The 13,172-nt window shown below is 49.3% G+C and overlaps 1 protein-coding gene across 2 annotated transcripts in view; it reads right to left on the bottom strand.

The window, feature by feature from the left end:
* The window catches only part of LOC114852741 (collagen and calcium-binding EGF domain-containing protein 1-like), an 18,845-nt gene extending 9,108 nt beyond the window's left edge, over nt 1–9,737 (bottom strand). The window contains exons 1-2 of one of the 2 annotated variants that reach the window (XM_029145359.3): nt 9,355–9,737; nt 8,196–8,276 (exon numbers count right to left, since the gene is read on the bottom strand). In XM_029145359.3, coding sequence (XP_029001192.1) covers nt 8,196–8,276; nt 9,355–9,467 — 194 coding nt within the window. In that variant the 5' untranslated portion in view covers nt 9,468–9,737. Of the gene's footprint in view, nt 1–8,195; nt 8,277–8,891; nt 9,095–9,354 lie in introns of those variants that run through there. The other variant, XM_055507493.1, reaches the window with a different exon arrangement.
* Nucleotides 9,738–13,172: the final 3,435 nt, after the last annotated feature.

Raw genomic sequence — 13,172 nt, forward strand, 5'->3', positions numbered from 1 at the left:
GCCGTCCAAAGTACGCAGAGAGAAAACGCCGGCGGGGGAAAGGAGAGTGAGGGTGGGAGACGCGATGCCCCCACGGACATCTGGATGCAATGCAAACAACCCGCCGGCGGCCTCGCGTCCCGCCCCCGCGCCGGCGCTCGTGTGCGAGTCGACCATTTGTTACCACCGGACGAGAGCGGAGGTTTCAACACGTGCGTTAATGGCCTGAGCTCAGCAGCTGAAGGCCAAGCGTTCCTTCATTTCGCCGCGCTAATGATGATGGCTGAGCTGAAGACGGAGCCCCCCCCCCCACGTATGGTGTATGCACCACGTTCTGTCCTACCCAATACCAGCAGGCATCTATAAACCAGGACACACACACACACACACACACACACACACACACACACACACACACACACACACACACACACACACACACAACTAAAGTGTGACCTCATGGGATGTAGATATCAAATGCACTGACATACAATCCAGTAAGCTACAAGCTAGAACATACATGATGTACGAATATATATACATGTGTGTATTTATGCACACACACACACACACACACACACACACACACACACACACACACACACGCACACACACCTGGTACTTATTACCTGTTTCAGAAAATTCAAATCACCCATTTCCATTTTTTAGTGTTGCTGCTGTTCGACCCAACAGGCTTCAGCAGCTGATACCACAGCTTATTGTTTGTGTGGTTCTGCATCAATCCTGTCATTAGAGGATTAGTGATAACAGTATGTTTATGTAGACCTCACAGCACATAGCAGCTTTGCTAGCACCGCTTCCTGACTGTGTGAGATGACGTAAATGGCAGCGCATTGTTTTACTGTAAGTTCAAACCTCAGCAGACACCACTTGCAGTCGTTAGCGCTTTGGGCTACAGAAGCATTATTATAGCTCGTTTTATGGCCCGTAAGAGGGAGACCCTGCAGGACCTCCTGCAGCGTACGAGCCACACATGCAAATCACAGGGAGCACGTGGACACGCGGCTGCTTCTCATCACCTGCACAGAGCATCGCTCCATCACCACCACGACACACACATGAAACCCACTGTCCTGCTCCTGTCTGCACGCCTCTAACGCTACAGCACCGGGCAGGTAACTGGGCAGTCACTTAACCCGTCTGTTTAACTGAGGGGAGCATCCTCGTCCTAAATCACCCTGAGGCTTGGGCTCCTAGAGAACAGCTTCTATGCCACAATACAAATCAAAATGACTGCAGTGGAAAGAGTCCATACACAAGTGTACTGTAGTGGAGCAAGTGTGAAGAGAAGATTCCTGAGCGTTCTAGTATACCACACACACACACACACACACACACACACACACACACACACACACACACACACACACACACACACACACACACACACACACACACACACACGTATTTAAATGTCTAATACTGTCTATAATATAACAGTGGGACAGAGAACTAAAGACACAAGGAGGAGGACGAGAGACTAAAAGATGACACCGCAGAAGGAAAACAGGAAAACACAGCACGAAAGACAGACAAGACGAAAAAAAAGAAAGAAAAAAGACAGATTGACATTGGAGGAGGAAGAGACAAAATCAGCAAAAGTGGAAGTACAGTAAGTGATGGAAAAACAAGCCTGGAGGGAAAGAATGTGAGTCGGCGAGCGGGAGGAGGAGGACGGAGCTCGACGTCTGCCGTGCGGAGCTGCTGAACCCCAGAACCTCTGATCCACCGACGGCGTCACTCAGCGAGCGCTCGCAGAGGTCAGAGGTCAGCCTCGGGCTCAGCGGGGTCCCTCGCCACTCTCATCGGCCCTTTAAAAAGAGCTTTCCAGGGTCGTCCAGGCCCATCCTCCCACTGAGAAGAGCAGTCGGCTGCCAGGGTGCAGGTTTATTTCGATTGGATCGTAAAATAGTCCAGCTTCCAAACCTCCACTTGTGTTTACTTGACTTGTCTTCAGGTCTCCCTGCTGTGCATAAGTTTTCACCTTATGCTCTTATTCATGCTGTACTGGCCGTGTGTGTGTGTGTGTGTGTGTGTGTGTGTGTGTGTGTGTGCGTGTGTGTGTGTGTGTGTGTGTGTGTGTTTCATGGAAGCAAATGCTAAATGTGCCTGTTTGAACGTATGCTTGAATGGGTGGTTATGGTAAGTGCATCAGACAGAGGATTTTGTCCACACGTACTGTAAATGAAACCTCAGCTTTTCCATTTTAGCAGATATGATCTGAAGGAAGGCTGCTCAAGCCTCTTCTCTAGTCCTCGAATTCTCCTCATTTCACAACAATTAACAGAGAGTCTGACTGGATTTAAAGCGCTCCTCTAAAAAAGGTTAGGGACCGGCCAAGTGTGACGGCTCAAACAATAAACGACAAGTCCGTTTTCTGCCAAAGCAGAGCCAATGAAAACTGCTTTTTCATACTTCTCTAATTTTCTGGCGTTCCTGATTGGTATCTGATCACTATCTGAGAAATGTGTGTCTAACTGCGTGTGTCTGTGCCTCGGTTTAGGCTGCGCGGTTCACAAACGTTAGCTGCTATGCTAACGTAGCCGTTAGCGTAGCAGCTTAGCACGTGAAGCCGCGGCGTTTACTGGTCAGTGGACTTTGATGGGTTGTGCTCCCGTGTCGGATCGACTGCTGGTGGTTTCAAGTGCGTGACTCAAGTCTCCAACCGCCGCGCACAGTATGAAGGCTCGAATCCCACAGAGCACTCATCCAAGCAGGCGGTCAGTTAGCAAAGCGCTGAGTCAGGTTAGCGACGCGGCTCGAAGCCGCGGTGTGATCTGTGACGTCCGCAGACTCCGTGTCTCCCACAAAGTGTTGTCTTAGAGCTTTAACTGCGGAAACGCGACGCATCCTCGCGTCTCACGGGGACCATGAGGCTGGAGGCGTTTCCCTGAGGTCTCATGAGGACGGCTGAACAGGACACAGCTACAAAGTGCTGGCCTTCAGGTCAGGTCAGTGTTTTCAGCCCTAGTTATTCATTTCACTGCGAAAGACGTGATTATTTTTGACAAGTCAGAAGAACAGCATCCATTTCTAAGCGCGACCTTGCATGACCTTATCTGCTTAGTACAACGCTGTCAAAGGTTGCGTAATTACACGGGATCCTACACAACATGCAGCGTATATGAGAGCGGCTGTTTACCGCAGCTGACCCGACCCCAACCCCAGCCTTAATGCTCAGGCTACTAGACGGAGGCCTGGCTCCTGTCTGTCCAGCACGGACCGGTCTAAGTGGAGAGACGGAAGCTGGAGCGGAGACGGAGTCCAGACCCGGGCTGAGTCAGTCTCGGTCAGGTTTGCACTCTAAATGTTCATGGGTGACAGATGGAGCGACTTCGGTTGGAGGGAGGGCACTTGGACTTGGTGCTGGATGTGGGAAACACCTCCACCTCTTGTAGTTCCCATAGGTTTTAATGTGTTATTCTTCCCACCACATCTGTACAAAGAACTAAGACGACAGAACGTCCCGTACTTTGATTTAAAGATTTAAACCACTGGGATCCACTCCCCTCTCATTTTATGACTTTAACCGTTACAAAGTGCCAACCTTCAGTGACCCCTGTAAAGAAATGACACGTGAGTGCATAAAACACAAAGCGAAGTCCACACACCTTGAACTGGACCAACAAAAGCCCAGCCTGCGGTTCACAACAAACAAACCCCCACTGTGCAGTTTAACAGCTCACACCCGTAAAGATTTTATCTCCCAGAGTCACGCCAACAACAACTCGGTTGCTTTTAGTCTAAGCAACGAAAGTACAAAAGGTTTCGAGTTCATGGCTTTTATGTCTCTTAAAAGTGAATATAAGGAATAAAAGAGGCATCGTTGGGTGTTTCGGGCACTGATGGTGAAGACACCCTCGCTGCTGAATCACGCACGCGGTCATGCCTTAGTCAGACAGGTTTTAAATGCAGCTGCAGTTCGTTCACAGACGAGTCCGGGTGTGAGACAGGAAACGGCTGCGGTTGCATCTGAAAGGTTTACTCCCACTAATCTTACATTATTAATGCATCATTTCAAGCGGCGGCGGCTTCCTGGATGCACGCAGGCCTTTAGGCGCGAGGCGGGTTTAACCAGCGCTGGATTTGAGGGGCAGGGCTGGTGAATGAGCGCTCCTCTGGATGACCTTCGGACGAATGCGGCGAGATGAAACAGAGGGATCGACGGCTGCTGCTAAAATGATATCAGAAACATGGAGGATGCTTCACAGGCAAAAAGATGTAGCCAAAATGGGCAGCAACGCACGCGCGTGTGTGTGTGTGTGTGTGTGTGTGTGTGTGTGTGTGTGTGTGTGTGTGTGTGTGTGTGTGTGACTCAGCCTTGAGATATTTAGAGGCAAAGAGCAGGAACACTGATTGCAGACATTTCTCTTACTCAAAAACAGCCTCATTGGCTCCGTTTGCTCTTTGATTAAGTGGAGAGTGAAATAAGGAATTTGATCCTCGATCGCTCCTCAGCTCGTTCCCCCACTTGTTAGCGCCTGCCAATCCTGCCATAATAGCGAAAGCTCAACATTGTGATAATATTTATGATCTGCAATGGCTGTTTAGCAGATTTACATTAAGTATTTGCCTCTGTTGTTTACAGCAGACGTACTTGGCAGAGACAGATTCCCACGCTGGATAACTGATTACAACTTCACTTGCAAATCTTGTTTAATGCGAACTACTGTTCGACGCATTAAATCTTCATACAGCGGCCGGGCGCTGCAGTTCACCTCCTGGCTGGTAGTTTTGCAGTGTGAGCTCCAGTACATGACGCTTTTCTAGCTCAGTAGCACTGACTGTACTGAGAAGAGAGATCCAGATATGCTTCTATCCAAGACATGTAGGAACTATGACATCGCTTGCTGCTTTGATGTCTGGGACACAATGGGTTACGAAGCAACAATGTTTCCAGGAGGAGACATCGATCACGTTACCAACACAAAAAAAAGCATAACGCATGGAAGCAATTAAAGCAATCAATCAGTCTTCGTGACATTTCTCATCAGCCCCAACTTTATGGGAGTAAGAGATGGAGCAAACACACTGTATGTTGATGTCATGGGTATCATCTACCGCAGTAATGAGCCATCCGCGGTATATACAGTAAACCAAAACATGTCACTCAAGCGAAAAGATGGTTTACGGTTTAGTTCAGCTTATGTTAGATCCGGGCTCCACAGCTGAGAGTGTTTAGAGAGCGCGGGCTAAGAAAGGAGCTGAAACTGCACCGTCGTCATCACGAACCCGAGCCAAAACACAGACCAGTCGCACAGAGCCGCGCGTAAACACGTGTGTACAGTGTTCGGACCGGCACCGATTGAAATGTGACCTGCAACAGAGACAGAGAGCGCAGGGAGGGGGCGGAACAACAGAACCGCCGCCGCCGGGCCGAGCCGCAGTGGAGCCGCGGCCAGGTTCACTGCACGGAACCGCGGGGCTGACAGGAACGCCACAATTAACACACAATCATATCTAGAGCCACACAAGCTGAGCAAGAACAAGACGGCGGAGACCAGCAGCGAAGGCAACAGTCACAGGGCTTCGACACAAGGCTGGAGAGATTAGTCTTCATTTAATACCCGGCAGCGTTGCCACCATTTAAGCACCGCAAGAACCAGAATCCCCTCCACTGTTTTCACAGCAAATAAACCCACTTTGCTTTCTAATGTGTGAATTTTTGCAAGTGGTTAACTTGTCAGCTTAAATCAAAACTCCTGAAATATTAGTTTTTTTCCCCCAGATTATTTGAGCGCGGGAGCTCGGTGCCAGGAGCGGAAACCCGAGCCCAGGACCAGAAACGATGAGAAAATGTGCGGCCTGTCTGAGCGGTGCCGCGCTGCGGGTGGAGATCGGACTGACCAGGTCCGGGTCAAACGCAGTTTAAAGACGTCACTTGTCCAGTCACGGCTTCAGAACGGTAACGAGGCACGGCAGCCTGTCGAGCCTTGGACTTCTCCTCGTCTGCTGCCGTGCACATGCACTCAGTGGGTATCAAAAGGTGTTGCTTCACCCCAAAGCCTCCTCCTCAAGCTGCAGCAAACCAGACCAAGCAGCACACTGAATTTTATTAAAAATGCCATTTCTACATTTCATAACTCCATTTTACAGCACAGTGTTTTTCTAATGTTGAGGTCGTGGGTGATCCTGCTCACGGTTCCAAAACCCAAACTCCGCAAAATGCTGCATTATTTGTTACACGAGCTCGTGCGAGCGGCTAATGTTACAGGCTGGGAACAAACAGTGTGAGAAACACCGCCCGCAGTTTACTTCCTGGAGCCGATCCCAGACGACACCCCGGACAGGTCGCCACTTTATCACAGGGCCACACATAGACAGACAGAAATTCTCTCGGGCTGCGGGGGGGGGGGGGGGGGGGGGTGCTGGTGTGGAATATGTAGGTGAATAAACTTGTACAGTAAGATTTGCTGTTGTAATACCAAATGTTCACCACCAGGGGTCACTGCAGCTGCTGCTCCGCCGCTGCATTGACCGTTCAGCACAAAACTGAGCAATTATGGAATTGAAAAGGTAGAAAACGTAGGAATCAAAATCACAAGTCAACATATTATAAAACCTGAAGTTTTCCCCAGAGCTCTGAAGACAGAATAACTGAGACAGGGAGGACTCAAAAAAGGGCAATAGGTTGAAAATTCCTCATCTAGGAACAGTTCCACAAATCAGTGTAGTCACGTGTGTGCAGCAGCAGAGTGACTGACTGAATAGAACTGCCAATGCTGTGTCTTCAGAGATTCATGGAGTGCTGACACGTCCAGAGACACCAGACATTTAAAACACATGTCTCATAATAATAATCTACCGTAATGCCTCAGCCTCTTAATTTGCTGGACAAGTAAATGCTGTGGAAACAGCGACGTCAAAGAGTCAGTCCCGATGCATCATCTGACTTCAACTTGTTATCTGACACAATGTGAATAATGTGTGGAAAAGTCAACTGCACCGCTGCTAATGAGCTCCAAGTGTTTGGAGCTTTTGGACGCCTCCTGCAGCGTCTGCGTCCAAGCTTCCACAGAAACAAATGATTATATAAAGTCAGTTGCACGTTACATGGACAAATTTGCTCAATAAAACACTCAAACAATCTGAAACCGCTCTGAAACCAGCTGCTCCCACTGAAAATGAATTCAAGGTAATATTATATATAATATTTATATACAGACAAAATGGATCAATCCGAGCTATTCTGCAAAAGCCCATTTGATCCGGGCCTGTGCCTGGAGAAACACGGCAGGGAAAGTAAAACTGCACCTAATCCAGCTCCTCGGGCTCCACGCGTCTCCCGCCGAGCCAGAAATTAAACCCGACGCAGAGCTGCTGCAGCCTAACCTTGACAGTAAACAGATCAGATGCTCTGGCTTCACACCAGACCCGCTGCCTCATTTATCGCAGGATCCGAGTCCGCCCCGAAGTTTGGCTTCGGCAGGAAGTTGAGCAAACGCTGAAAATGAGCGATTCGCATTGATTTGAGTTTGATAGATCGGCAGCTGAAACGTCTCACGGCCTGTGGTAATGTTTCAACATGCTCGCATCGAACAGAAACGCTATAAATTAGGCCCCGGGGGGCAGGGAACATGTCATCCTGTCAAAAACCGCCCCAAATGTGACTCCGGTTGCGATTTGTTCCTTCGCCACCGATGACTTTTGCGGTTAAACCACATTTGGTAACAACGGCGGCTACGGGTCTGATCTCTTCCTCTGGCGCTGCCTCAAAAATAACTAATCACATCCTCCTCTCTTTCAGGCCGCTTCTACTTTTTAGGCTATAAGGCCGGCCCAGCTCCCCGGGGGGGGGGGGGGGGGGGGTGGAATCCAGCTCACCGAGGATGGAAAGTGCAGCACAAGCAAATCGTGTGGTAGCCTGCTGACATTATTAACCTGTTTGACATAATGAAGTTAGCATTAACCCAGTATCACAGAGGAGGAAGTAATAAACCTGACGTCTTAAGGACCTGTAAATTATGACACTTTTACAGACTGGATCCTCGCTCCCTGAGTGATGATCTTGAGGAAATGATGTTTTTTCCCCCCATTAGAGGCTGTATAGAGTTTCCAAAAGGAGCACACGCTCCGCGGAGCCCTGAAAATGGCACCGCGCGGTGGTTTAGTGGTTGAAAGGAACTGTTCCACGAGGCCGGAGCGCTCGGGCTTCACTGCTCCCTGCAGGAACCAGGAACGGATGGGAGTCTGACCTGAAACATGTGCTGTTCTTCCCTCCGGCTCGGACACACGGGTACTCCACCGTCAGGATTTTACTGTCGGGACACTCCGTTCTGTGGAAAGAAAAGCACGCGTAAACACAGGTGTTTGTGGAACTGCTCTGCAGCCGTGCTCCGTGCTCATGGAACGGGGAGAGACGAGGCTCCGGCCTGGAGCTGCTGCAGACGGGAGCCTTTGTGGCCCACGATCTGTTTGAACCGTTATTTTTCACCCACCTGCAATTGGCCTAACCAAAAATATAATAATAATTATCATAAAGTTAATAACATAAAGAAAAGAGCGTGACAAGAAGAGACAGGAAACATCAACGAGGGGTCGAGGCCACGATGTGTGATGAAGTACACATCAGAAACACATGTCGGTACAATGACACAATACCAACAAAGAAGACTGGACCACAGCAAAACAGAGGTGCCTCCAACAGGCAAGAAGGTCCAACTGCAACAGTTCTGAATCATTAATGCATTCCAAGAAAATCACATTAAACCTGCCGCACTGTGTGAGTTTTACACACAGGGACAGTGTCAACACAACAACTCTTCAGAAAAGCCTTTCAAGTATTAAAACTATGTGTTTATGCAACCGGACCGTTTCAGAACCATAACTCAAAAACGTTGTGGTTCTGCGTGTTAAAATCAATCCTCGTGGTTTATTCTGCGGCGTCTGACCTGTTGCTGTGGCTGCACGTGCATCCCCTGAGCTGCTCTCTGCCTCCATCCAAACGGCATCTGTCTGAGCGCGCGCAACGTTTGCTTCTATTTACTGGGATCCATTTTAACCATTTGGAGTTTCCCCCTTCGTCCTTTTTACGTTTCCCTGCAAATGAGATTAGATTGGACGCCGCGCGGCTGCTCATCCACGGCTGCGCTCTTTGACCAATAAAACACTCCACTCTGTCACTGCAATGACTTTTGTGGGCTGTTCTGACAATGAAGCGTGTAGGCTTGAATTATTGCACGTTTAGAAAAGTTCACTCTAAATAAACCATTATTATGACGTTTGGGTATAACTAAACATCAAAATAACATTTATAAAAACGGCGTTTTGCGCCAAATAGATTCACAAACGGGCACTTATTCACAGATGGTCGAGGTATTTGGAACATTTAGTCATAAAATGCCCGACACTTACTTCGAGGTGTCCACTGCGAGCGTCGTCCTGATGGAGCTGGCAGCGGATTCCCACAGTAGAACCACACAGACAGCGCCAAATGGTAAAAGTGCCGCAGCGCAAAGCTGCCCCATGTCCCCTCGGTGCTGCGCTGTCAGAGGATCCGCTCAAATGAACGCGCCTTCGCGTCAGCACAACGCCAGTGCTGTCACCCAACCCGTGACGTGTAGCGCCGGGAAATGATCAGAAACCCTTGACAATTTTCCCGCAAAGGTGGCGCGCGCTGGACAGTGAGTGCAGCTCGGCGCGGTGCGTGCGGATTCCCCGTCCCGACTTTGCGCACTGAGGCAGAGACCCTTTCAGAAAGCTACTGAGCGCTTTGCAGCCCCGCGCGTCTCACTAATCCCCCTGGATTTACATTCCTGCCTTTAAAGTTGCGACTTAAAGCAAACGAGCATCCAGCCAATCAGCACTGCGATGGCGAAGTATGTATAATAATAATAATAATAATAATAATAATAATAATAATAATAATAATAATAATAATAATAATAATAATTTCAGTCACTAGGATAAAATGTCTGATTTCAAGGGTTCAGCTTTTTCTTTTTATGATAACAGAGTTTGTTACTGTATTAAATAATGCTGCCACAGATGAGTGGGGGTCTGAGCCGTAATCACCTGAATGGAGAGCCCGGTGCAGTGGTCAGTGGACGGTGGGGCTCTGACCTCAGTGGGCCCCCGTTCAATAGAAACAGCTGCTTTCATTCACTGCGTATGAATCGGGGCGGACGCACACGCGCACCCTCTTGGTCGTGTACCGTCGCCGTGCGTGTTCGCATTAGCTCGAAAGGAAACGAGGCCTTCGCTTTGGGCTCCGGCTCCCCAGGAATCAACTGAACATCAGCGGTCCCAGCTGCTGATACGATGCTCGTGACCACACACGCTGCTTTCCCTTCGGTTTGGCTTTTTATTTGGTGTCTGTCCACCTACATGTAACAACACTGGACGAAGTGTGTTTTCCATTGAGGGCCGGGTCCACGTTTTGCATTGTTGCTGGCGTCCTGTCACTCAGGGATAAAAGTGCCCGGTTGTGAAATGCATGAAAAGCGTCTTGAACCCAAACATCCTTAAGGGCAGATTGGCTGGCACTAAATAAACCCATCTGGACCGTTTTCATCCTCTTCATGCAGCCAGAAGGTGATTCCTGTCATTTGTACCGCTCTGAATCAGGCTGATGCCGACCTGAGGACTTCCACGAGCGGACGCTGGGCTCAGGGGACCTCAGCGGCGCTCCTCACAGACACGGGGATCAGACCGATCCAGAGCGAAGGCCCCACGTGAGAACGCGGACGCCGAGGCTGCGTTTACGGCACCACCTGCTCATTATCCCTGTTGGCACCACTCTTTCTCATCATAAACAAATGCCAAACATAGTGTTAAAGACATTAACACGGCGTAAAGATACATGTTTTCGGGGCATTTACGGGCCTTTATCACAGCAAAACATCGGCAAATCAGAAATAAAAAGTTCAAAGTTATTTAATGAGTCTGACTAATAGTGTTTTCTTGCAGTGCTTCTCAAACAGGCAATGACGACATCCACGCTTCCTCATGAACGTGAGCTCATATCGTCCATATATCAGCAGATCTTGTTGTGGTACGTCTGATTTCTAATGGAGCATCAGCCGTTGCTCAGAAAGTGGGAGTCGTGCACCGCGTCGCACGCTCCTCCGACCGCAGTAAACACCTGACTCTTTGAGCCACAGGCGTCATCCATCAACGTCGGGGCCGGAGCGCGCGGAGGCTCGGCCTCCTGTGTAACGCGCCCAATGCACAGCGCTGACGCTTTGGTGTCAGTTTGCGTTGTGCAGACGTGGGGCGACCTTGTGGGCGACCTTTGGACCAGCGCCTCAGACGGCCTTTGGGTTTGGTTCCTTCATCATTTGTGACAGTTCGCTGGACTTGTCGCAACAGACAGGACTTGGGGCCTGCGCTGCTCTCGGACACGGTCTGGACTCGTACCGTCACCTCTCGTCGTGTCACGAAAATCAAACTGGAGAGAAGCGGATTCCGTTCCCATTCAGTCCCACGATGTCCAGCTGCTGTTTCACATCGGCCTCTCGGCAGAGGACACGTTCCGTTTCTTTCCTCCCAGCTGAAAAAAGACGAAGCGCATACACGCACCAATCATTTGCTTCTTAGAAGCAATAAACCTTCCAATTTGTCTGTTACTTATTTGCCTGCAGCTCTTTAAGCCTCTTGGAATTGAACAGCGTTGCGTGCTGTGTTTGATCCACAGCCCCGGACAGATTAGACGTAAGGTCATCGTCGGATCCACAGCGTTTCTGAGCAACATCATGTGAGATTAGCATGCGAGTGTTAACAGACAAAGCAGACTGGCTGAGCTCTCATTGGAGACTTGTTTTATTGCTCCACGGTAACGGATGAAGAAGTGCCTGTTCAGTGGAGGGACGACTCACCCACCTACTGCACGGCTGTGGGGTTTTAGCTGGTGCCGCTACATTATGTGGCGCGCTCACATTTTTCCATATGTTTCCAAAGGACGACTGGCTTCAGGCCAGTACTAGAAATTGTACTAGAAAGTGGGTGACAGCCTCCACCCGTCTGCAGGTACAGCTACCGACGGACCTCATGTTCTCTGCAGGGGTCTGGAATGACACTGCGACGGGACCTGGACAATAACACTGCAACAATGAGCCGGGTCCAAGTGCTGCGGTCGGGAAAGTGGATTACTCATAGAATCAGGCCGTGAAAAAAGCAGTGGTTTGACTCTGAGAAAAAGGATCAGACGGAGTTTTCCCTGCGCGTCTGAAACGCGACCAACAGCAGCTAGAAATAGAGCAGAGCCTCCAATTTGGGAGCGTTCCTGGCAAAGCGGAGAGGCCGCAGCCAATAGCGGTTGCGTTTCTCAGGTTGACGGATGGACTTTAAAGCATCAGGAGCTTTAGCTCGGCCGTACAGTACGTGTGGCGCCTTCCGTCCCAAACACAAAGGAGTCGGTGTTCGCCGGCTACGAACGAGGATGAAAACGTAGAGCATCATTTGCTGCACAGCCACTCGTTTTCAGAAACAGGCCTTTGTTTAGCGTGTGACTGATTTCTCTTTAAAGACATAAAGATGAAAAGAAGCTTGTTAACTAATTGGATCCACATTTGATCAAAAAACAAAAGAATTTACACATTATTAAGTAAAACACTTTTAATGTCAGACAGTATCCTGGACTCGTAAACAAATGAAATTTGTTTAATAAGATTAAGATAATTAACTAAAAGTATTATCCTTTTATAGGTATGACAGATTTCCAGTTAAAGGCTCAGTTCAGACCAGTGCTCCTGTGTGAATGGTTGGTGCCGCCTTTGAGCTCCGTCGCTGCGGCTGCACTCGCACGCGCGGCTGTGATTTACGCGCCCCCTCAGCGAGCAGCTGAAAACACACGCTCGCACGCAGTCAGGTCCGGCTCGGCCCGGGCTCGGCTCGCCCCACGCGCCGCAGCTGCCACAGACGGGTGATGACGCGATCGGGTGGATTCATGAGAGGAGACAACCAGCAACGACTAGAAGGCTTTTCTATGCATGATATTTCTAGACTTCCCTCACTGGAAATTCAGCACGTGATTAAAGAGGGTTCAGAGGAATCCACTGATTTCCCCAAATAAGCATTAACAATATGTCAACTCCATCTTTATCAGTGTAATTTTTCAGACGGTTCTCCCAGAGGTGCGGAGCAGAAACACTAGTGATGACTAATCATCAAAGTCAGAAGAGGAGATAAGGACTTTAATTTACTGCACACGGCAGGAACTTAAAGTCACAGAT

This window comes from Betta splendens, chromosome 3 (genome assembly GCF_900634795.4).
Source record: "Betta splendens chromosome 3, fBetSpl5.4, whole genome shotgun sequence".
NCBI lineage: Eukaryota > Metazoa > Chordata > Actinopteri > Anabantiformes > Osphronemidae > Betta > Betta splendens.